This window comes from Euprymna scolopes, chromosome 33, assembly GCF_053919585.1.
Source record: "Euprymna scolopes isolate OS-2025 chromosome 33, ASM5391958v1, whole genome shotgun sequence".
NCBI lineage: Eukaryota > Metazoa > Mollusca > Cephalopoda > Sepiida > Sepiolidae > Euprymna > Euprymna scolopes.
The window spans coordinates 90,777,287-90,803,857 of NC_136514.1; the positions used below are offsets into that span (position 1 = coordinate 90,777,287).

At 35.3% G+C, this 26,571-nt stretch overlaps 1 protein-coding gene across 1 annotated transcript in view; it reads left to right on the forward strand.

Annotated features, from left to right (window-relative positions):
• LOC145258353 (pre-mRNA-splicing factor ATP-dependent RNA helicase PRP16-like) overlaps nt 1-26,571 on the forward strand; it is a 290,934-nt gene that overhangs the window by 153,090 nt on the left and 111,273 nt on the right. The window contains exons 18-20 of the mRNA XM_080116587.1: nt 5,680-5,726; nt 11,155-11,317; nt 15,181-15,345. Coding sequence (XP_079972713.1) covers nt 5,680-5,726; nt 11,155-11,317; nt 15,181-15,345 — 375 coding nt within the window. The remainder of the gene's footprint in view (nt 1-5,679; nt 5,727-11,154; nt 11,318-15,180; nt 15,346-26,571) is intronic.

Below are 26,571 nucleotides of genomic sequence, written 5' to 3' on the forward strand. Positions count from 1 at the left end.
AGAGTTTTTAAGGGCTTCATTATAGTATTTTTCATTTTTGGTAAATATTGATTTAGTAGAAGACAGTCTAGAAATTCTTAGAGCGATATTGGGAACTATTGATTTTAATATTGATTTAGGGTGGTTTGATTGATTGTGGACATATAGAAGTGATTGGTTAGGTTTATGGTATGGTTCAAAGGTAGAATTTTCAAGATTTAAGGTTATGTCTAAGAAATTAACAATTTTTTTATTAGGGTCGATTTTTATACTAAGTCCATAATTTTTAAATGATTTATGTAGAGCTTTAATTGCATTTTCATAATTTTTATTAGTAGAATTCGTTATGAAAAGTGCATCATCTCTATATAGCCCTCCTTCAAGTTTGAATTGTTTATGGAGTGTACAATGTATTTCATTTAAAAGGAAAAGGCCAACTAGATCAGTGACCTGAGTCGAGTCCGTCGATCCCATTAAAATGTTGAAGTGGTTAGGTTACCAAAAAAACTATGTATAATTGTTCTACGTGACTTCATGTATACCACAAATAAAAAGCACGGATTTCCGAAACGATCGTACAGATAATTGACTTTGTTGTTGTTCCTTCTTATGAAACTGATTTTTAATTTAATTAAATTTTGATTTTTAAATTTAAAAAATTTTTTAAATTTTTAAATTATAAATCACATTACTTAATATTGAATTAGCTCTAGGACATTTAACTATCGAGCTTATTATATATCTAAATTACAACGAGCATTTCCTGTATTTTAATTAAACTAGTAATTTCACTATTACATTAAAATACACTTAGCTCTTTAGACTATTATTCTAATCTCCTTTAAATTATATATATATATATCCGATGTTTCTTGAGATTGAATGAATATTAACAAATGTTCCACATGCCTAATACTTTTATTGCCATCAAAATCGGTGAAATCAACAATTTTTTCAATCAAATCGATTTATTGCGTGCTCTAGTAATATAATACATTATAGTCTACATTACACTGTAAAGAACCTGCTATCAAGTTTATAAAATTATTTTTATATATGACTAGCGGGGGTACCCGGCGTTGCCCAGGTGTTTGGAGGTGTGTGTTGGTGGGGGTAGATTAAAACAACCCTGTTAAAAAAAAAAAACATTGGCCGGTTGTTTGGAGGTGTAAAAGAAAAAAAATAGTTTTAGTATAAAGGTAGGCTTGAACTTCGAACGTTTGATGCGGAGGTGGAAAGGAAATGGAAAAAAAAACCCTGCGACCTAACCATCTCGACCACGGGAACAAATGAATTGATAAGTGTGTTAAGTTGACGTTTATAAACTGAAATTAGCAGTTGCGACAACGTCAAGTTGCAGAAGCCAGTTTCTGTTTTCCCCGCTACGCGGCAATCAAACAATAAAAAAAAACACAAAAAAAACTAACATAAGGCAAACGAACGATGAAAACAGAAAAACGAACACGTGAAAAATGGCTTAAATAAGCCTGTTTCGGTATTAAAATTTAAAAAATCGGTGGGTTCCCGGGTGTTTTTGGGTGTCGCTAAAAATAAGCGAAGAAAAAAAAAACAGGTGGGTACCCGGGTGTTTTTGGGTGTCGCTAAGAATAAGCGAAGTAAAAAAAAACAAAAAAAACAGGAAAACGAACGTTACGTGAAAAATGGCTTTAATAATACAGGGTTCAATATTTAAATATAAAAAATCGAAAAAAAAACAAAAACATCTCACACCACGATTCGAACCCAAAACGTTTAGATAATGAACCAAGGCCTTAACTACCTGGGCTAAACCGACGCATCTGAAATTTGTTCGGTTTTTCAACTATTTAAAGTAAATCAGGTCACGACGTCATGACGTCATCTGACGCATGCGTTGTTGACCCCTCCCCCCCTGTCGAAAATTGTCGATTTCGGGGTGAAAAAGTTAACGTTTTTCTTTCTGTCTCTCTCTCTCTCTCTGTTTGCATCTCTCTCTCTCTCTCTCTCTCTCTCTCTCTCTCTCTCTCTCTCTCTCTCACTTCGACTGTTACTAAAAAAGAAAATGGCGTCTGGCTGTTTTCTTTTTGTAAAAACTTTGATCGTTAATATGTTTTGTAACCATATTTTTTTTTTACTTCACATTTTTGGCTTGTTATTTGTATTTTTAATGTGCTAATAACTTTGGTAATGTTGTCATAGCGTAGAAGTTCATAGTTTAGCTTGTGTGAGGGTTAATTTTTATTTTACCGATAACAATTTTTAAAATCAGACTGCCATTAGAGCTTGCTGACGTCAAGATCACATGACATGACTCAGCGAGTTTTAAATACAAGTTGACCCAAAATAAACGGCCCCGTGTATACTTTATGTAGAAGAGTTGGCGCCCATATTTTTTGGGGCAGTTATAAATCGATTTAAAAATATGTAATGTTTAACATTAAAATGTCACTTTTTTTAGGCCCCCCCCCCCTGCAGAAAATCGATCAGTTGACGCACTTCTGATGGTCCTTTTGGGCTAATTTTTCGATATTTATCGTTCAGAGGGTGGGGCTTTAATATGATACCAAGTTTGTGAATTTTTGTTCCGTCGGTCAAAAGTTTTTAGCAGACACACAAACATACATGATGATTGCAACGTCTTGTCAGACGATTGCCACTCCCTGAGACATTTAAAATCCATGAGCCCAAATGCCTGAGGGAGTATCTATACAAAGATGATGTTACAGAGTCTTAGCTTTGTACGACAGCTAAGTCTCTCTCTCGGTTCAAAATGTTGAGATCCAGCAACAAGCAACAAGCAAGAGCAAGATAGCCAGCAACAAATTAAACTGCAGACCAGCTTAATGCGGGTATTGGTCTCCCGCTTTGTTTTTTTAAATCAGAGATTTGCTTCTCCTAGAAAGGTTGCCTTCACCACGGCTTACGGGAGCCCTCTCCACCCCAATACACATATACACACACACACACACACACACACACACACACACACACACACACACACACACACACACACACAAATATATACTGTGCTAGTTGGCCGTTGACCCAGAAAAAGAGTTCATTCGCCCTTTGGAAGGTCTTGTTTTTAATCCTTCAGGGAGACTGGCCACCCTCCTCACCAAACAAGTCTGGTGGGGGAATCAGTTTAGTCGCCGGTGACCCGACCATGAGGCAGGTAGTACTGGGTTACATGGTACCAGTAGCATATGACATGACTGCACAAAATGGATCAGTTGACGCACTTCTGATGGTCACTTTGGGCCAATTTTTCGATATTTGTCGTCCGGAACGTGGGGCTTTCATATGAGACCAAGTTTGTGAATTTTTGTTGTGTCTGTCGAAAGTTTTTAGCAGACATACAAACATACACACAAACAAACACATACATTTTCGCTTTTATATATATAGACTAGCGAGGGGTACCCGGCGTTGCCTGGGTGTTTTTCGGAGTATGTGAAAAAAAAGCCGAAGCGTTGACGACGCGCAGTTGGAAAATAGTAAAGTGTTTTAAAAAAAACAGGTGCGCATTTTTGATTGACGTGACGGCGATAGGTATTCAGCAGTTATTTTGTGCGGGACAGTTTTGAATAAATGGGTTTGTTTGTTTTTAAAAACCTGCTCCCTCGTCTCGAAATGAAAGCTACAGTCTGATATGACGAAGTCGACATTGAACAAACTGGCTCTGGGCCTGTGATTAGAGTCGAGGTTCGCTTTTTTTATACCGAAAACTGAATGTAACGCGTGCCGATGCGGGAAATGTGGAATAATTAACGTTTGAAAGTCAATAAAATTAAATAGAGAGGCGAGCTCCGTGGATAACTCTGAGATATTACAATTTATAGATGATATAAAAAGTTTTAAAAAGTTGTGAAGCGAGCAAGCGCTTGTTTGAAAGAAGCCTTTCGAGGACATCGAGGAAAAGCGAACATACATACATACATTTTCGCTTTTATATTTATAGACTAGCGAGGGGTACCTGGCATTGCCCAGGTGTTTTTCGGGGTATGTGAAAAAAAGCCGAAGCGTTGATGACGCGCAGTTGGAAAATAGTAAAGTGTTTAAAAAAAACAGGTGTGCGTTTTTGATTGACGTGGTGGCGATAGGTATTCAGCAGTTATTTTGTGCGGGACAGTTTTGAATAAATGGGTTTGTTTGTTTTTAAAAACCTGCTCCCTCGTCTCGAAATGAAAGCTACAGTCTGATATGACGAAGTCGACATTGAACAAACTGGCTCTGGGCCTGTGATTAGAGTCGAGGTTCGCTTTTTTTATACCGAAAACCGAATGTAACGCGTGCCGATGCGGGAAATGTGGAATAATTAACGTTTGAAAGTCAATAAAATTAAATAGAGAGGCGAGCTCTGTGGATAATTTGTAGGTATTACAATTTATAGATGATATAAAAAGTTTTAAAAAGTTGTGAAGCGAGCAAGCGCTTGTTTGAAAGAAGCCTTTCGTGGACATCGAGGAAAAGTGAACATACATACATACATTTTCGCTTTTATATTTATAGATGGCTTGAATTAAAAGTTTAAAATGCAAAAGTCAAATATGGTTCAGTTGTGCTCTAAACAGAAACATTCATTTTGAACATCTTATTAAAGAACCTACTGTTGATATTATTTCTGTTTGTGTAGTGCTAAAACTTCTCAAATGCACTGTATAAGGGTATTTTGTTCCTTCTTTAATCGGATCTTTTTGATTTTCGATACTTATTGGAGGCTTACCAAGGTAATGTTGCTAAATACGCTTATGATATGAGGAAAATACGTTGGTGTAAGCATTCAAAATGTTTCTTATCTTAAAAATTATTACATGAGAAGACATTTCAAGTGAAAAGTTAATTTATTTTACTCATCGAAACTCGAGAAATGCATGATTATAATATGCAAACATTGAATGAGTAAAAAAAATGAAGGTGGCTGTCACCTGGAATTTTTGTAGTGCAAGTAGTAGCCTTGACCCTGCGATCAAAATCGAGCGAAACCGAACAAACTGAAACAAAACTAACAAATGACAATGATGTTTTTTTTCTTCCATTTATTTATTCTACATAATTAAAAATAAAAATTGTTTTAATTATTTTCTTTTTTTTTCTTGCATTTATTTATTCTACATAATTAAAAATAAAAATTGTTTTAATTATTTTCTTATTAATTTCTTTTTGCTTATAGAAAAAATATTAATAACAGTTGTTTTGTTTTCATTTTCCGACTTGTCAGGTTTGCCTCAGTTCGTTCTGTTTCACTCGACCTTGATTTTTGATCACAAGGTCAAGGTTACTACTTGTGCTATGAAATTCCAGGTGACAGCCACCTTGAATTTTATTCATTCAATGTTTACACATTTTAATCGTGCATTTCTCGAGTTTTGATTGATAAAATAAATGAACTTTTTACTTGAAATAACTCCTCATGTAATAATGTTGAAAATAAAAACATTTTTAATGCCTACACAGACATATTTTTCTCATATCACCCACAAACCCTATTTAGTGACATTATTGCTTTCCAATACAAAGCCTATCTAAGAACACTCCCAGAAATATGAAGTACATTTGTGTAAAATAAAAAAAAATTGTCCCAGCCATTTTGGAATTCATAGGGAATGAACTCACACACACACGCACAAAGTGCCTTCTATATGTAAGTAACAACAAAGATATACAATAATCATTTAGAGCAGTTTTTTTAATAGAACTTCTGTTTTCTTTTATTCACAGGCAAATGCTAACCAAAGATCAGGTCGTGCTGGAAGAACTGGACCTGGGTAAGTAGGTTTATATATACTAAAAACTATAGTCGCTCTCTTTATAATTATTTCTAATTAAACAATAGGATTACCATAAACTTTTAAATTCTATACAGTTAAAAGTAACTTCTACAAAAGAAGTATAACTTCATTATAAAATTTAAGTTTTTGTGAATTTGTGGCATATCAACCATTTTTTAATTATTTTATGCAGAAATTAAAAAAAAAAAAAGCTAAAGCATACAAATAATTGAACAAAAGTTGCTATTTTGTCCATAGCTGGGAGCCTGGGATAATTGAAGATTATTTTTCATATACTGTTTTTATCTCTGAATTTTATATCATGCTATTATCCTTGTATTTCATATGATGCTATTTTTGCTGCGTCTTATATGGTGCTATAATTGCTGCGTCTTATATGGTGCTATAATTGCTGCATCTTATATGGTGCTATAATTGCTGCATCTTATATGGTGCTATAATTGGTGCATCTTATATGGTGCTATAATTGGTGCGTCTTATATGGTGCTATAATTGGTGCATCTTATATGGTGCTATAATTGCTGCGTTTTATATTATGCTATAATTGCTGCGTCTTATATTATGCTATAATTGCTGCGTCTTATATGGTGCTATAATTGCTGCGTCTTATATGGTGCTATAATTGCTGCGTCTTATATGGTGCTATAATTGCTGCGCTTTATATGGTGCTATAATTGCTGCGTTTTATATTATGCTGTAATTTCTGCGTCTTATATGGTGCTATAATTGCTGCGTCTTATATGGTGCTATAATTGCTGCGTCTTATATGGTGCTATAATTGCTGCGTCTTATATGGTGCTTTAATTTCTGCGTCTTATATGGTGCTATAATTTCTGCGTCTTATATGGTGCTATAATTTCTGCGTTTTATATTATGCTATAATTTCTGCGTCTTATATGGTGCTATAATTGCTGCGTCTTATATGGTGCTATAATTGCTGCGTCTTATATGGTGCTATAATTGCTGCGTCTTATATGGTGCTATAATTGCTGCATTTTATATTATGCTATAATTGCTGCGTTTTATATTATGCTATAATTTCTGCGTCTTATATGGTTCTATAATTGCTGCGTCTTATATGGGGAAATTTGCGTGTCTTTCACCCGACTCTTTTTAGAAGAATCACTTAAGGATTTTCTTTTCATTATCATACAATTATAACTACAATAAAGATGTTTGTTATTTTCGTCAAAATTGGAGATATGTTAAAATTTTCACCAGTTATGGGCAAATAGCTCCACTGCTTTGTGGATGCCTTAGAAAAGGCTAAGGAAGTAAACCCTGATAAAAAATCCAGTTTGGATTCCAGACTAGCAGATGATGAAACACTGCAATACCTTTCTGACAACTCCTGTAGCTGCACTGGCTCAGACCGTATTGGATTGCCTTTCCATCAAATTTTGTCTGCGGCGTTGAGAGGAGAACCCTAGTAACTGGGCAAACCTAGGTCTCTTTATCACCTGCCCAGGCCTCCATCCAGAGAGGCAACTCTGTTGACTTTATAGCCACAGCATATGCTGCCGTGCCCTAGACTAGATGCAGAATGCCATTGTCTCATAGGACAGAAGATTGTCATCAGTATTATATGGTGCTGTGATACATGTTTTTTTTTTAATATCATGACATTATTCCTGTTTTTATGGTGCTATTATCGTTTTATTTATTTTGTTCTACCATCCCAGTTTTTTTTTTTTATTGTGCTATTATCTCGGTGTTTTATTTGACCCATTATCTTGCTTTTATATGTTATCATTATCCCTGTGTTTTATATGGTGTTATTATCCCTGTATTATATCCTTTATATATATATATATATATATATATATATATATATTTAGTTGTAAATAATGTGTGAAGTTTGTCATCATGGTCTGCCTTCAGGACATGAGTTTTTGTGTACAAACATTTTATTAAAAAAAAAGGAGAAAAGAAGAAGGAGAAGGAAAAAAGAAAAAAAAGACAAACAAAAAAAAAAAGAAAGAAACTCCAGCCATTTGAAACGCTGTTCTATTCATTTGGATTTTTCGTCTGATTCTATGTATATTTAGTTTTTTTGGATTTATTTTTTATTCTTTTTTCTTTTTTTTTTTGTCAAACTCATTGAATTGTACCCATCACCTTCGTCCTGATCATTGAGGATATATGACTTTTGGAACGCTCCTTCATGTGTATTTTACATGTGTATGTGCATGTATTCATGTGTAAGTACATGTTTATAATGTGTGCCTCTATGTGTGTATGTTTGCATGTGTGTGTACATGCATATGTATGTTTGTGCGCATTCTGTGTGCATGCATGTATGTGTGCATGCATGTGTTTATTTCCATGTGTATGTGGGGTGGAGAGGACTCCCGTAAGCTGTGGTTAAGGCAACCCCTCTAGGAGAAACAGATCTCTGATTTAAAAAACCATAGAGCGGGAGACCAGTACCCGCATTAAGCTGGTCTGCAGTTTAAGTTGTTGCTGGCTATCTTACTCTTGCTTGTTGCTGGATCTCAACATTTTGAACCGAGAGAGAGATTTAGCTGTCATACAAAGCTAAATCTCTCTAACATAATCTTTGTATAGATACTCCCTCAGGCATTTGTCTATAAAAATAGTCCTATAGTTGTGACGCGTGTAGTCTTGAAATGCTGGAAGCATGTAATAATTGATCTGCCATCATTATAGGCCCTATCGGTGGGGGATTAGAATACGCCGACTGCCCCCCTGCAGAGAGTAAAAGTCCTTCAATGGGGGTCCTGGATATGACCTTAAACTATATCCAGTGGTGAGGCCCCAGCTTGTGGGCTTTGGGGAGTGTGGAGCCACCCTTTAATTACCATTGCTCCCAGGTCCACTCTGACCCGGAATGGTAGTACCTGTTAGGGTCCCAACTATGGATTAAATAGAAACCGACGTGAAAACAACAAATATATTCTATTAAAAAAATTTTTCTTCAAAATCTTTGATAATTAAATAACCCGAAAAGGGTTGATATGCCGTAAAACAAAAACAACCAACCAACCAGCCATCATTATATGTATCCGTGTGTGTATATACGTATATCACCAATCTGAACAATGTTTGGTATGGTTTTCTATTCTCCTTCATTGCTTTTTATTCTTGTTCTGACCATGTTGTCGTCTCTCGCATTAGCAACTGCCAAGGGTGTGAATACTGGTTTACAAGTACAGAAAAAAAAACATACTCACAAAAGAAAACACAATTCTGATACTTTGTGTTCAAATAAATTGTGCTCCAAGTGTGCGGAAAAAAAAACCCTCCTCCCCCAAGCGTTCTCTGTTGATAGCTGTCTATCAAGGCATCTTGATCAGTTCATCTCCTCATCGACTAAAACTGTCCGATCTTGACTTCAGTCTCTCCAATTTCTCCTGGGGGGACCTTCAAGACACCAGTCATCAATTCTCCAATACATAAAACTGTCTCTAAACTTAGTCTGACTCCTAAATTTATTGACTCAAAATCAGAAACACTCTATCTGGTCTTTTGTCTTAGTTATCGTCACACCTGATTGATAGAAACTGACTACTTCCACACTTGCCTTATCAGCAACTCGTAGCTAATTATTCATAAACTAACGTCTAACCATGAGGCGTCTTCCTGTCTCAAGTGTTAAAATGATTTTGCTTTCTCCCATTATTATTTTACTAGTCTTACTTCTCATACTTTTGCTCTGCTAATAAATCATGTCCTCTAATTGTGAAGGGTCTTAGCTCTACACAGGGATGGATGTCCATAGTATTACATTATTCTTGTATTTTATACTAGCCTATATGGGTGCCCAGCGTTGCCCGGGTGTTTGGAGGTGTGTATTGAGCAAAAAAAAAAAAAAAAAAAAAATGTGGTAGTAGGCAAGCAGGCTCGAACCTGTATCGCGAAGGAGGAAAAATATGTGGGGAAAAAAAACATGACGTCTTTGCTGTTACATCCATCACCAAACCGGAAGTGGCAAAGGTTTAAATTAAGGCTAGTCAATCGAAAATAGGTTATGACTTTCGAAAATATTGGGGAAAAAAAGCGACCCCCCCCCCCCTTGTAGAAAAGTGCTCAGTTGAAGTGAAGGAATTAATGTTAATTTTTAGTCCTGCCAGCGAATTCACATGCTCAAGCAGACATGACATTGAAGATGGTTCTTGGCATACATACATATATATACATATACACGCATACATACACATAAACATACACACATGCACAATACGTATAACACATACATACAAACAAATACATACACACATGCACACACATATGCACTATCATATACAAATACATACACACATATACATATATATTCACATGCATATACGTACACATGTATGCACATATACATACATACACATAAAGTTACCTACATATACCTACATATATATACATATATACGTATATACATACAAACACACATAAACATATATACACAAAAATAAATAAATAAATAAATAAAAATATATACACACATACATATATACATACATATACAAATATATATAGAATGATGGCAGATCAATTATTACATGCTTCCAGCATTTCAGGGCTACACACGCGACAGTTTTTCCATCGCCATGGACAATTTTTATAGACAAATGCCTGAGGAAGTATCTATACAAAGATGATGTTACAGAGTTTTAGCTTTGTATGACAGCTAAGTCTCTCTCGGTTCAAAATGTTGAGATCCAGTAACAAGCATCAGCAAGATAGCCAGTAACAAGTTAAACTGCAGACCAGCTTCATGCGCGTACTGGTCTCCCGCTTTGTTTTTTTTTTTTTTTTTTTTTTTTTTTTTAAATCAGAGATTTGCTTCATCCAGAGGGGTTGCCTTAACAGGGCTTTTGGGAGTCCTCTCCACCCCACACACATATCGAAATAAAGATATACACGTACACATACAAGCATGCATACAAACAGATGCACGCAAACATACATATGCAAGAACAAACACATATGATAACATGCACATACACACATACATTCATACATACGCGCATGTACATACATATGCACACACACGTACACATAGAATATATATGAAGGAGCATTTATGATGAAGATGATGATGGTTGTTACGAATAGGTGAATTCAACATGAATAAAAGAGTAAAACAATCCCAAATACACAGGACATAGAATAGAGAGACGTTCTCTTCGCCGGTAGTACAGCTTTTAAAATGAACACGCGTTCATAACGGCACAAATCCTCAACGTTCATGACATACATAGATGCATACATACATACATTTAAACAGGCAGGTGAGATTTGTATTATAGATGAAGCTATTATCCCTATTTTTATGTGGTGATTTTGTCTCTATTTTTCTATCTTATTTTTCAATATGCCATTATTAATTCAGTTTATATATTTAAAAAAAAAATGTTATTTTGTTACTAAATGTCTTTTCTTCTTGCAGGCAATGTTTCCGTTTATACACGGAACGACAATACAAGGACGAAATGCTGATTACTACTGTCCCTGAGATCCAACGAACGAATCTAGCGAACGTGGTGCTTCTCTTGAAATCTCTTGGTGTACAAGACCTTTTACTTTTTCATTTCATGGATCCACCTCCACAGGTAAACATTTTGCAACGATTTTAACCTTCTATCACCTTTTTCGTCACTTTTCTTACTTCTATGGGATCCCTTTTTGTTTTGTTGTTGAATTCTTTTGAAGGAAATTTAACTTTTCTTACTGCTATGGCGTCATTTTTGTTTTGTTGTTGAATTCTTTTGAAGAAAATTTAACTTTTCTTACTTCTATGGGATCCCTTTTTACTTTGTTGTTGAATTCTTTTGAAGGAAAATTTAACTTTTCTTATTGCTATGGGGTAATTTTTGTCATTGCCAGTGAGAAGTCAATGGCAAGTAGCGGTTGCAATAATGCAAATTCGTTTAATTAATTGGAATTTGTATTATTTATTCATTGCAGATTATTATCCTCATCTTCTAGTCGTGGTTTCATAATGTTGCGGCCAACTATTCCTCTAGCATTCGTCAAGTGGTTAACCGTGATGGGATAGGAACTCCGAATCTCCTAACTACATCCTCAGCAATTACTGTTATCTATAGCGACTATGGAAGGTAGTAATTGCTGAGGATTCAGTTAGGAGATTCGTTGGTTATCACTTGAATTAAATCTTCCCAAGGTCTTAGTTCTCTTTGCACTCAACTAGTGGAGGCCTTGTTAGTGCTTTCTCTCCTGTCTTTTTATCTTCATTGCTCCTTTTTAACTAATGCGTGTGGTGATAGTCAATGCCAACACAATGTTATTTATTTTAATTAACATTTTTTTTTTTTAATCACGTTCACCCCATAACAAGGTATATCGTCACTTGGCTAGTATTTCGAACCATGACTAGGAAAGATTAACAAGAAGTTGGTTTATGTTATATTTAAACTTCTGTATATCAGTACAGTCAGGGAAGCAAGTAACAGGAAGGGAATTCCAAAGTCTAGCAGTCCAAGGGAAGAAGCTACTAGGGTAGAAAGATTTCTGGTATTTAGGGACTTCAACAATGAAGGAGTGAGATTTTGTTGCTAAGCGGGTTTGTCAGGGATATGTACGTTGAGGAGGCACAAGTGCAACAAGTTAATCAGAGCACATTCCGTTAAAATACTTGTAAAACAGGCACAGATGCAACATTGTGGCGATGGGACAGAGGTTGGAGCTTAGTTGACAAAGTGGGACCTATTAGATTGAAGACTCTTTTTTGGACCCTATCAAAGAGGGAGAGGCTAGTGGTAGATGCACCAGCCCACATGTGGCAACAATATCCCATGTATGAGCTAATGGTGGTCTTGTAGAGGTACATGATATTCTCAGGTATGAGTAATCTTCTCGCTCGACAGAAGGAATCCACCTTCTTTGCAGCAGCCTTTGCAATGTCCTTATGTATTTGTTCCAGTTTATATTGCCTGTGAATGTTAAGCCGAGGAGTTTTTATTTCAGTTTTTGGGTTCCATGTGATGTTCTTCAGTTTTTTTATTTCACTTCTGTTCTAGTTTCTATATTGCTGGTCAGTGTTTGATGCTCATGTGGATTAGTTTACGCATTCAAGGATTATCATTCATCAAACTTTTTGACTTTACCAGTTTCTTTCAGATGGAACTGACAACTTTCATGAGAAACACTCGTCTGCCTGAAAACGCTATCAATAATTCCCCCCACTCTTTATCTGTGCCTAAACCTAAATGTAGATTCCATGAACAAAGTTTCTTTCTCAGAACTGCCCGCTTGTGGAACTGTCTTCAGTTTGCCTATTTTCCCATGAGCGCATACACACTCTGCTACAGAGGCTGACCAAGCACATTTCAAGTCCAACGTAAACAAGTTCTTGATGAGCTGTTCCACTTAAGTTAACAAATTTACTGAATTTCCATTACCAACGATTATTATATTGTCCAGTTGACTACTGTACACTCTTTAACCCTTATCCTCGAGTGACTTCTGGGCCTTGATAAGTGGTGATGCCTATGTAAAAAAAAAATAAATAAATATATTTAGACACATCTATGCCACAGTTTGACGTGGCTTTTGTTCAACAATTGCTTTCAAATGTTTATCATCAAGAGTGCTTGGTTAGCCTCTGTAGCAGAGCGTGTATGTGCTCATGGGAAAATATCAGCAGGAGCTGTAGGATAACTGGTTTGCGAAGATATTAGCAGCAGCAGCAGCCGAAAAAGCACATATGCAAATTAGGGAGTGTGCATGGGTTTGCGTGACAAGAAAAAAAAAAAAGGACAGCACATGGTCGGAGAGAAGTGCGTTCCACGGAAGATGGACATGTTAAGTCGAAGACAAGAAAGGGCTTGCGTGTGGCCAGCGTGTGGTTGGAGAAGAAAAGTGTACACTGGGCGAGATGGACATATGGCCCTGTGATGGCGGCAAGAGACTTTTAAGTTGACGTCAAGATGGTGAGGTTTTGTTAATCTCATGGAAGACGAAATGAATAGTAAAAAAAAAACAAGAAGTAGGCATTGTTTGGAAAGTAACGATGATAAACGACTTGTATTAAAACAGAAAAAAAGCCAAGCTGGATTTCCTTTTCATTTCTTTTGTTTGTTCCTTTTCGATGGTATGGCATGAGGTTCTAAGAGTGGTTTGAATTGTAATGATATGGTTCAAGCGTAACGGTCACATAACACCTCTGTCTTCTTCTTCTTCTTCTTCTTTATTACCATTACAGCTTCCTATTCCAGTAGTTTTTTTTCCAAGAATTGCAGGCTTGTCAAATTCACTTCTTCTGACTATTTTGCTTCTACCTATCATCAATAGGCAACTCCTGTCTTTGCACTAATCTTTTTAGTTCCTTACATCAAGTGGCTTCAGGCCTTGTCTGGAGCGATTACCATAAAAGAAAATTATAGATTTCATGGAACCATTTTTGTTCTTTTTGATCACTTGTGGACCTTTTTCCTCCCACACTCTGTTTCTATTGGCAGATATTTTTGGTGCATTATCACCGAGTTTAAAACACCTGCAAGAAAAATATATGCTTTTCATGTTTTTTTTTTTTTTTGTTTTCGTTATTAATGCCTTATTTACATCCACATTTTTTCATTAAAAAATTATTGGAAATGTTTGAAAGTTAACATCAATTTGAAAACATGCATTTTTTTGTTTATTTTAGAATTTAAAAAATTGATGGAATTTTGATTATTTGAACTATTATTCGCATTTTGGTTGTTATTTCCATAATGCTTGGATTGATGTGACCTTCTTTCATGTGCATCGTTTCAAACGCAGGAATGTTCATTTCAAACTCTACCATTTGTCTCTCTTTCTTAGATAGGGTTCAAAAAGAGCCTCCGATCTAATAGGTCCTGCTTTGTCAACTAAGTTCCAACGCACGTCCCGTTGCCACAATGTTGCATCCTTGTGCCTTTCTACTCTAATAGTTTCTTCCCTCAAACAGTTAGACGTTGGAATTCCCTTCCTGTTACTTGCTTCCCTGACTGTATTGATATGCAGAAGTTTAAATGTAACATAAACCAATATCTTGTTGATCTTTCCTACGTATGGTCACAAATAGTAACCGCTTACATCCAAGTGGCGATATGCCTTGTTTGACGTGAACATGAGTAAAACAAAACCCCAAAAAACTCTGGAATATATATGAAATTCCAAATTGGACTCTTCTTTTGAGCCATGAGAGCATATTGTTCTTGTCCTATCAATCATGACTAGTTGGAAGTGTTAGAGAGTTCAACGGCCGAAAGATTGTTAAAATAAGGACCAAGATAGGAATAGTAGATTAATCCAAATAATGTGCCTAACATCTTGCAAAAATAACACTTTGAATGAACTTTTTTTAAAAAGGAGTCAAAAAAATCAATATATATTTTCTGAAATCAACTACTAGAACAATGATTTTGAGATTTTACACAAATTCTCTGCAATTAATCTGTGTATTTTTTATTTGTCTGTACCCCAACAGGATAACATACTGAATTCCATGTACCAACTTTGGATTCTTGGTGCTTTGGACAACACTGGAATGTTGACACCCCTCGGCCGACAAATGGTAGAGTTTCCTTTGGATCCTGCCTTATCAAAAATGCTGATAATTTCTATGGAGATGGGATGCAGTGCCGAAATTTTGGTAAGTCATTCTTTAAGAATTCTTCATTTACTGGATGTATGTGATACATTAATTCTAACATTTTTTTGTTATTCAATTTTTTGAAAAAAAACAAAACAAAAAAAAAACTACACTTTATTAGCAACCAGCAAAGCTAACTCAATAAGCACACCTAGATGTGACACAAAATATATCTTAGGTACATTGTTTGTGCAGCCTTAAGTCAACCTTAACAAAATGATGTTGCAAGTTTTTTTCTAGATATCAAATTTTTATGGAGTGGGTTGTGAGTATTAAAACAATACTTTTTTTTTTTTTTTACAAAGGAGTCACCACATATCAAGGCCTGAAGGCCACTCGAGGATAAGGGTTAATGGGTATACATTAGTCAGTGAGATTATAGCATAATAATCATAAGTAGTGGAAATTTTGTAAATTGGATTACTTAGGAGGGGCAGTTCATCAAGAACTTGTTTACATTGGACTTGAAGACAATCAAATTGTAGTCAGCTGAAAAGCAGGCAAACAGAAGAGACTTCCACAGGTGTGCAGTTCTAGAAGTATCAGAATTTTTGTAGGAATTTTTGACACCCCTAACACGAAACTGCGAATACAATATAAAAATCTCGGAATTTCTCTGTTAAAAGTGGGTTATGTATTTTTTTTAAGGATTATACTTCCAAAATAAACTATTACAGTTGTTTTAAAAGTAATAGAAATATTTTTTTTTGTTTTTTTTTTAAACAGTAATGAATTTTCCGAACTCAATATTTTTCAATCTTTAAACTTTAAAAATCTATCAAAATTTTTCTATTGATTCTATTTTTACGATATTTTCAGGGTCAGTGTGAAATTTTATGTTCTTTCCAATAAATCGAATATAATATTTTAGACAAACGTTTTTTTTTTTTTATTCACGGTTCCCCCCCCCCCCATCCCAATTTTTAAGTGTCTATTACAAAGTAAATACTTAATTTAGACCCGGATAAGTACATAATTATTTACTCACAAATTGAAGAGAAAAGGTCAATACATAATATATTCAAATTTAAAAAAAAACGGACATCGTGTTCTCGTAGAATTTTACCTGTAAAGTTTGAAGTTTAAAACCTTTTTTTTAAACCACGTTATTTGTTTTTTCTTTTTTCTTTTTTTTTTTTAATGGAACCTTGGTCCTTGCTCCTTTAATTGAAAAAAAAATTAGGGCTTGAATTACATTTTTCGAGGAGTTATAAGCTTGGAAAGACAGGGGGTCGAATAATTCACGCCTCCAATTTTGTAAATGTCTAATAATAATTAATTTAGACCCGGATAAGTACATAATTATTTACTCACAAATTGAAGAGAAAAGGTCAATACATAATATATTCAAATTTAAAAAAAAACGGACATCGTGTTCTCGTAGAATTTTACCTGTAAAGTCCGAAGTTTAAAACCTTTTTAAAAAAAAAAACACGTTTTTTTTTTTTTTTTTTTTTTTTTTTTTTAAATGAAATCTTGGTCCTTGCTCCTTTAATTGAAAAAAAAATTAGGGCTGGAATTGCATTTTTCGAGGAGTTATAAGCTTGGAAAGATGGGGTGGAATTATTCGCTATTTTCACAAAATTTCTGATACTGCTAGTGCAGTTCATAGAAAGAAGCTTTGTTCATGGAATCTATGTTTAGGTTTAGGCACAGATAAAAAGTGTATATGAAGAAACACGTGGAAGAAACATTTGGTAAAGAATGAAGTTTATTTTTATCAAATATGATTAAGTTGCAGAAAGGCTTGTGAATTAACGATCCCGTATATGACCCCGTATATGTCGACCTTTTTTTTTTATTCTTTTAATTATGTTTCATTTTTTTTTAACAGAGACCTTGAAAAAATTAAAAACAAAAAAAAGTTTCCAACCTTAAGATTTGTCGCCCGCATGTCAAAGTTCACTCTGGTTGTCAAAACATGACCCTCCCACCCCCACCTCATTTTTTAAAAATTGAATTCCACAACTTTTTATGCAGCATTTTTATATGATAACCATGTATTAGATCAGTTAAACAAAATTTTTAAGGGCCATGAACAGAAAATGGATGTCATGAATCCCTTTGGAATTAGAATAAAATGATAGACAACAATACTGGAAAATCAGGAGAACGAAGGAATTAGTGCATATGCGCGGCTACAGTAACCTTTTGTATTAGGCGAGATAAAAGGCTGAATACATTATGGGAAGGAATAATTATGGAAAATAAAGCAGATGACCCCCTAAATGTTTTTAGTGTTACTTATTTCATAGCCAAGTACCTGATCGTGACTAGCACGTACTAGTATGAATGTAATAGCTAGAATTGAATGGAGAATGTTCAAGGAACTTTTGCTTTTACTGATCAGCAGAGCGTTATTAGTGTAGACCAAAGATAGAGTCTATCAGGTGTTACGACCCGGAATGTCTCGGGGTAAAAGTCGTAACACAAAATATAAAAAAAATTATTTAAAAGAAATTAGTTTTCCCGGGTTTTTAGATAGGGGAGGGATATATCCATTTTCTCAAAAGACATTTATAAACACAAGACAGGAAAAACACATCCATGTAACAATACCGAGGCCAATGGAAAAATTAACACAATTTTATTTACATATATAAAAATATATTGTAACGAAAGTAAAAGAGAATGTGTAACTGGATGAACAAACAAACTTGAAATAGATTCGAGAGAGAATTTCCGCGCAAAAGAAATAAACAGTTCACATCCTGTCGTCTGCTTTTAACTCCAAAATGGAAGGACATCCTTTTTGTGTTTTTGTTTTTGTTATTGTTTTCATATATGAGAGAGAGATATAGAGAGAGAAAAATAAACAATCGACTCACTCAGCGTCGGGTTTTAAATATTTCTATCGCATTCCTTTCTTTTGAAACAATTTCATTCCTTCGTCCATGGGATACATCGTCATTCCTCATTATCGCCTTTTTTTCGTTTTCTCTGTCGTCAAAATATATCGTTCATTTCTTCGTCGCCATCAGCACCACAAATGCCGTCACCATCGCCAACACTGTCGCTTCCCTAACCTTCCTCCTCAGCTGCTATGTCGTCACTGTCTCGCCACCCTGCGCCGCTCCTTTCCCTCTCTCTAATGGTATACCTTTCTCTCTCTCTTTGGCGTCCCCTCTCTCACTGTATGTGCCTGCATCTCTCTCGCGTCACTCGCTCAATAATACGCGAGGCGGATGCCTGCAGCTTTCCCTCTCTCTAGTTTCATATCTTCTCTCTCCCCCTCTCTCTTTCTTTACAGTTTATAGGCGTCCCCTCGCTGTATTTTCGTATGTTCTCTCTCTCTCTCTTTTTCTTTTTCCGGATGTTTACAAATTCACTGAGAGCAGACGACAATATAAAACGCGATAAAAACAGAATTTTCTCTCTCGACTTTTTTTTTTTTTTTTTATAATATTAAAAGTAATTATTGTCTCAAATTATATATTTTTTTCCACATATTTGTAACCCCCCCCCCATATTAGAAAAAAAAGAAAATCTTTTCCAAAGATTTTTTTTTTTTTTTCATACTTATTTTGTCCAGTCCCACACGTTTTCGTGTGATATTGAAGTCTCTTGGAATTATCTTACGATCTTCTAAAAGAAACATACAAGGAGATGACCAGCTGCTCTGGCTAGGTTCAATGATGCCATGCTCGAGCATGTATCTGACTTCTTGTCTAATTATTTCTGCTTTATGTGAGCTTACACGATATGGGTGTTGCTTAATGAAGGTGACCTTTTCGATTTCCACATCATGTTGCACGATGTTCGTTTGTTTAGGAACGTCGGGAAAGAGATCGCTATAGCTCCGAATGTGGACGGTCATATCGTTTCTTTCGCTATTTGTTAAATGAGATAGTACGGGTGTAAGATTGGCTAATATCTCTGAGTTTGATAGCCTCGGAGGGTGGTTGTCTTTCCCTGGGATCCTTTCACTGTCCTCCTCGGGTCCTTTTATGGAAACTGGCAGAGTTGTGACTACAATAAGGTTTATTTTATCCCTTTCAAAATACGGTTTGAGCATATTGATATGGCACATCTGTGTCGCCTTTCTACGATCAGGAATATTTATTATATAGTTTAGTTCACTGACCTTCCGAGCAATGGTGTAGGGGCCGTGGAACCGAGCCTTAAGTGGATGACCAGATAATGGTAACAAAACAAGCACATTGTCTCCAACTTTGAAAGTCCTGGGGGTAGTATTTCGGTCATAATGTTGTTTCATTCTGGCTTGAGCTGTTTGTAATCTTTCACGTGCCAGTCGGCTGGTTTCATATAGTCGGTTTCTGAACCTTAACACATACTCCAGCATGGGTTCACAGGTGACTCCTTCCTGCAGCCATTTTTCTTTTAACAATGCTAGGGGTCCACGTACTGAGTGGCCAAATATTAGTTCGAACGGGCTGAATCCTAGAGACTCCTGTGTGGCGTCTCGCGCTGCAAACATCAAAAAGGGAATACCCTCATCCTAATCTTTCTGGTGACTAAGGCAATAGGTCCGGATCATGGTTTTCAGTGTAGAGTGAAATCTCTCTAGGGCACCTTGGGACTGGGGATGGTATGCGCTTGACTTTATGGTTTGTACGCCCAGCACACTCATGGACTGTCGAAACATCCTGGACATGAAATTCGATCCTTGATCAGACTGTATTACCCTCGGTAGTCCGACCATGGAGAAGAAGTTGAAAAGAGCCCTTGTGATTTTCTCAGCAGATATGTTCCTGAGCGGGACTGCTTCTGGAAATCTGGTAGATGCGCAGAGGATAGTGAATATATACTGATTTCCTCATTTGGTCTTAGGAAGTGGACCCACGCAGTCGATTAAAACGCGGCAAAATGGTTCTTCAAACGCGGGTATAGGATGTAGGGGGCGATTGGTATCTTCTGATTCGGCTTGCCTGCCATCTGGCAGGTGTGGCAAGTTCGGCAAAAGTTGGATACATCTTTGCAGACTCCAGGCCAGTAAAAGTGTTTGGTGATCCTATCATAGGTTTTACGGACGCCTAAGTGGCCTCCCAAGGGGGTTTCGTGTGCTATTTCCAACACTTTGGTCCCACGTGCCTTTGGTAACACTAGTTGGTATATCACCGCCCAGTCTTCGTGAGCTGGGGATTGCGAGGGCCTCCACTTCCTCATCAGTACACCATTTTTTATAAAATATCCAGAGGGTATTTTTTCCAGTTCTTCTTTGGGCAGTGCTTCTTCGAAGAGGGGGAAAATCCCATCATCCTTCCACTGTTCTTGTATGATCAATTGCCGCGAAGCGGGAACTTGTAGGGAGGTTTCGTTGGTATGGGTATTATTTGGATCTGTGGGTGGCGAGTTGAGCTTCCCCTCAAGATTCATGAATGATTTCGATAGGTCGATTTCCTCATCTTCCCTGGACCGATCTTTTGCCTCTAACCTTTCCTCTGCTGTTCTTTTTGCGGACTGGGCACGGGTTACTGCACACACTGGGAAGATGCCGAGGTATTGTTCCTCTATCATCTCAGTGTTTTCTGAAGTGTTTGGCTCCACCATCACTCTTGGGTGGGGAACAACTCTTTCGCCGGCTAGATCATTCCCGAGTAACATCGAGATACCCTTCATGGGTAGGCTATCGACTACGCCTACTTCCACCAGACCACATACTATGTTCGAATCAAGAGAGATTCGGTGGATCGGTACGTTAATATACCTTTCCCCAATTCCGCGAATTATGACGGATTCTCCTGTCGCCGTCTGTGACTCGCATGGCATACTCTGTTTTAAAACCAGCGATTGGGTTGCTCCAGTGTCGCGAAGGATTTTTACTTTCCGCCAATTCGTGTGGTCAGTTATCGGATATATCAGACCATCCGACACAAATGGTTGGAACTCCTCCCTGATTTTATCGCCGTCGTTCTCTTTAATATCACGTGATCAAGACACAAATTGGATGATCTACCTTCGTCATGTATTTTGGTTATGATAGTCAACATTCTTTTTCACCAAGTTAACATTTCTGGGAACTATTTTAATGTAAATAATTTTATCTGTAATTTATTTTGCTTTGATAACATGCTTTCCGACATTCTATCTAACAATTACAATCATAATAATCAACCATTATAATACTCATCATAATAATCGACTATTTTATGTCCCAGTGTTTTCTGCTAGACTAGCACCATAACGTGTGTATGCAATGCGATGATGTACATTTAAGAAAAAGATCAAGGAGTGTGTAAGTCCTAAGACGTATTGTCAAAGCCAATCAACATCTTAAAAAGGAAACAAATACAAAAAAGTTTAATTTAAAAACTCCTCATCTCCAATGTTGAATAAGTTCATGTTTACACAATGGCTCAAGAAAGTAAAGTTTGTAGGGTTAGTACACACACGCAGTATTTTTTCTCATGATCATGTAGTGTCCTTTTTTCTTTTTTCTTCTCCAGACCACATGTTGTCCTTTTTTCTTTTTCTTCTCCAGACAACATGTTGTCCTTTTTCCTTTTTCTTCTCCAGACCACATGTTGTCCTTTTTTCTTTTTCTTCTCCAGACCACATGTTGTCCTTTTTTCTTTTTTCTTCTCCAGACCACATGTTGTCCTTTTTTCTTTTTCTTCTCCAGACAACATGTTGTCCTTTTTTCTTTTTCTTCTCCAGACAACATGTTGTCCTTTTTCCTTTTTCTTCTCCAGACAACATGTTGTCCTTTTTTCTTTTTCTTCTCCAGACAACATGTTGTCCTTTTTTCTTTTTCTTCTCCAGACCACATGTTGTCCTTTTTTCTTTTTCTTCTCCAGACAACATGTTGTCCTTTTTTCTTTTTCTTCTCCAGACAACATGTTGTCCTTTTTCCTTTTTCTTCTCCAGACAACATGTTGTCCTTTTTTCTTTTTTCTTCTCCAGACCACATGTTGTCCTTTTTTCTTTTTCTTCTCCAGACAACATGTTGTCCTTTTTTCTTTTTCTTCTCCAGACAACATGTTGTCCTTTTTCCTTTTTCTTCTCCAGACCACATGGTGTCCTTTTTCCTTTTTCTTCTCCAGACCACATGGTGTCCTTTTTTCCTTTTCTTCTCCAGACCAGGTGGTGTCTTTTTTTTCTATTTCTTCTCCAGACCAGGTGGTGTCTTTTTTCTTGTTCTTCCCCAGCCCCTGTGCTGTCTTTTTTTCCTTTTTCTTCTCCAGACCACATGGTGTCTTTTTTCTTTTTCTTCTCCAGACCACGTGGTGTCCTTTTTACTTAAAACCAAGCCCCAAAAGCCAACCTCATCTAAAGGAGATATAAATGCAGTTTGGAATCACTTGTGAAATCCAAATTCCCAAGAAACTCCAATGAATACGCTATGGTTGAATATTGATTAAATTTGTGCTAATTTTTGCATTAAATACTGATCGTTATTAATTCCTAACTGTGCATTGAACAGGTACTATAATAAATGTTTTGCTACATCTTATCATAACAAAGATTCATACAAGATTTCAATCAGATCACTTCAGTAGTTTCTAATAAAAAGTGGAATGGACAAACAGACTAATAGAAGTATAGAAAACAAGTGAAGCAAATGATACAATGCTTATACTGCTGAACTATTCTTAATTCAAATAATATTTAAATAATTATATAGACTTTTTCAAAAATGAATATGAAAATTAGAAAACTTTACGACTGATATCGCATATATATAAGCAGTTAATATAAAAAAGATAATACGTCTATTGTGTAAAGTTGAATTCACTTGAAATAGAACGTTTTCACTTTACTCTTAGTGTGAGAAATAGGTTCAATTTTTGCATTTATTCATTTTGATTTAAAACTTATAGTTGTTTTTTTTTTCTTGCTTTGTGTGTGTGTATATATATAAGGAGGTATATTTGATAAAAAACAGGGAAAATGTGCTCAATACTTTAATAGAGCTGAATATGTTTTTATTATTTCAACCTCGGGTTTTTTTTTTGTTTTTTTTTTATTTGCTTAAATCATTACAGACTGTTTCAATCGACAGGACAATAATATTATCCTGCCGATTTCTTCAGATTATTCAAGTCAAAATAAAAGATTTTAAAAAATTACAAATAAGCATCAAAAACCAAGATTTGAAGTGCTGGATAGAGAGGTGAAGGGGGGGGGGGAGAAAAAAAAAGGAAAAAGAGGAAAAGGGGTGGGGAGGAAATATAGATCATATGAAGTTAGGAATTAAAGGTAAAAATTAAGGACTATTGAAAAGTTAAAGTTAAAATGAATTAAAAAGAAAATTTTATTTTTTTATTTTTTTTATTTATTCTTTATTTTCTATTTATTTATTATATATTTATTTATTTATTTTAATTTTCCTTTTAGTGTCGTTTAACAACTCTTGCTGACATTTTTTTAAGTGATGACCTGTACATTTCAGTTGACCTATATTATTTTGCCCTATATATATTTTCGCGCCTTTAACATTTCCTGTCTGGGTCATTTTGACTTTTATTTCCCTTTATTTTATATTTAACTTCATCACTTTTTTTTTCCTTTCTCTTCCCAGATCTTTTTTATTTATAGTTAGGTCTCGGAAGTAGAGTGAAAAGCACATCTTATTTTTCTTTTATTAATATTATTTTTTTCCTTGTACACATGTTTGTGAATTATTCCATGGATTTCTGCCTTTGGATTATTATGGACCATCTTCTTCCAATTACGGGATTTCCTTGGATTTTACTTGTACAAATGGAAATTCTTTTAACTTTCTTGAAGTTTTACATTTGGATTTTACCGTCACTGGATTTTTTATCTTCCACCAGACTATCCATTCATGTGTAATCACCTTTTTCTTTACCATATTCCCTCTGCTTAACTTATTTTGTTTTCAAGTAAGATCTTTGACTTACTTGTTGTTTCATCAAATACTTCTGCATGCAAAATCCGATCCCGCATTTTGCTAATTCCTACCCTCTCATGAGAAGGAGAGTATTTCTTTGAAACTCCGCAGATTAAGGACTATCCATTTATCTAGTGTTTCCTTTTCAGATTAAATATGTTTTTAACTCATTTCAAAGTGTTTTTTAACATATTTTATTAATTGTTTGCTCATATGTACATATATATATATATATATATATATGCATGCATATATATATGCATGCATATATATATACATGCATATATATATATGCATATATACATATATATACATGCATATATATATATATGCATATATATATACACATATATATGCATATATATATATACATATATATACATACATATATATACATATATATATGCATATATATCTATCTATCTATCTATCTATCTATCTATAAAAACAGAGATGTGTGTGCCACAGACGATTTCTGATTGGTTAATCCAATAATCACATCTCCTAAAAAAGTATAGTTCTTACGCTCTTAACTTTACCATAAAATATTTTGGTCTTATTTATTGTCCATCTTGGAAGGGTTTAATTTTTTTCTAACTTGCCATTTACAAATTAGAAAAATACGAAACTTACAGACATCACAATCCAACCTCCGACTCAACGTCCGCCATTCACACAACAAGAAAGCAAACGCTGGACTGATTATTAGTACTACTACTACTACAAACAATACAGCACGAAAACACGCGCACACACGCACACACACTCACGTCCACTACCGTCCTTGGCTACGTCACGTTGTTATGGCAACACAATAAATACACAGTAAATTTGATTTTCTTCATTTCTACGCAAATATTACGCAAATATAAATCATATAGAATATCTGTATGAATATAATTACACGTAATAGTTAAATAAAGATGATCATCGTATAAGAGAACCGAAAAAAAAAACTAATAGGGAATTTGTATAAAGTTGTATTTTCTTTTTAAATAAATAGAAAAAAGGGGTGTTGATAAGACTATCGATACTTATACAGTTTAGTGACGACATTAAAAAATGGAAATATTGAAAAAAATTTTTATTGTACGTAACTGTTATAGACTGAAGTTCTCCGAAAAAAAATTTCACTTCATTTGATCAAGTAGTTTTGTTCTTACAGCGAAAAACAATTATTTATCACGACGACGTCAACGTGGCCATTTTGGAAATGTACCTAGCAGAATACCTCCATTTTAGGCCAAATTTCGCAATCTAGCCTTTTTTTTCTCGTCATATTGAGATGCGCACAACACATCTGCAATTTTTTTACGTTTTTTTTTTTTTTTTTAAATCTGCAATTTTTTTGCGTATTTTTTTTTTTTAAATAAGAATACTATTGAATATGCAAAGAAATTGAAGAATGCAAAGAATTGAAGAATTTTTATACAAGATTATTTTCGAAACATGCTCAGTTGGACACGCATGGATAACTTCGAAACTTCGTTTATTTACTTCTGTTACAAATTAAAAAAAAAAAAAAAAATCACCCAAAAATGGCATCTGTCTTCGCAAAAAAAAAAAAAAAAATCTCATTCTGGTGGGGGGGGAAAGGGCTAGATTGGCCTAAAATGGAGGTATTCTGCTATGTACGGCAGTTACCTGCCCTTGGGGAATTCCTGGGCCTGCAATAACATTTCCAAAATGGCCACGTTGACGTAGCCGTGATAAATCATTGTTTTTCGCTGTAAAAAAAAAACTACTTGATCAAATTAAGTGAAATTTTTTTCGGAGAACTTCAGTCTATAACAGTTACGTACAATAAAATTTTTTTTTCAATATTTCCATTTTTTTAATGTCGTCACTAAACTGTATAAGTACCAGACTATCAATACACACAAAAAAATATAGATTTATTTTTGGGTAAAGTTCCCCCGGGTTTTCCTTTCACTTCAGTAAATAATGGTCTTTTGTTATATATATGGCGTACTATTATCCTTATATATATGATGTTTATGTTTATATATAAGTGATAGTGTCTGTGTGTGTCTGTGCGTCTGTGTGCATTTCCCTACGCTAAAACTCTGTCAATTTTAAGCCTACAGATTCGAAATTTGATATACAGGGTACTGAGATTTGGGAAAATCGATGTGATAGGTTTTTGACAGAAATTTGGCGATTAAGTGGTCAATATTCAACAATTAGACCTTTGAGAACTCTACCAAACTCCTCCTACAATTTAAGGTCTGAACACGTGATATTTTATATATAGATTCCTTGGACATGGATCTAACTTATTAACTTTACTTGATCCCTAAACAATAAATGTTAAGAGGTCATAATAGGGGTCAAAGTTTAAAAAAATTGATCTTTTTTTTTTTCCTCAGCATACACTTCAAAACACCTGGGCAATGCCGGGCACCGATTGC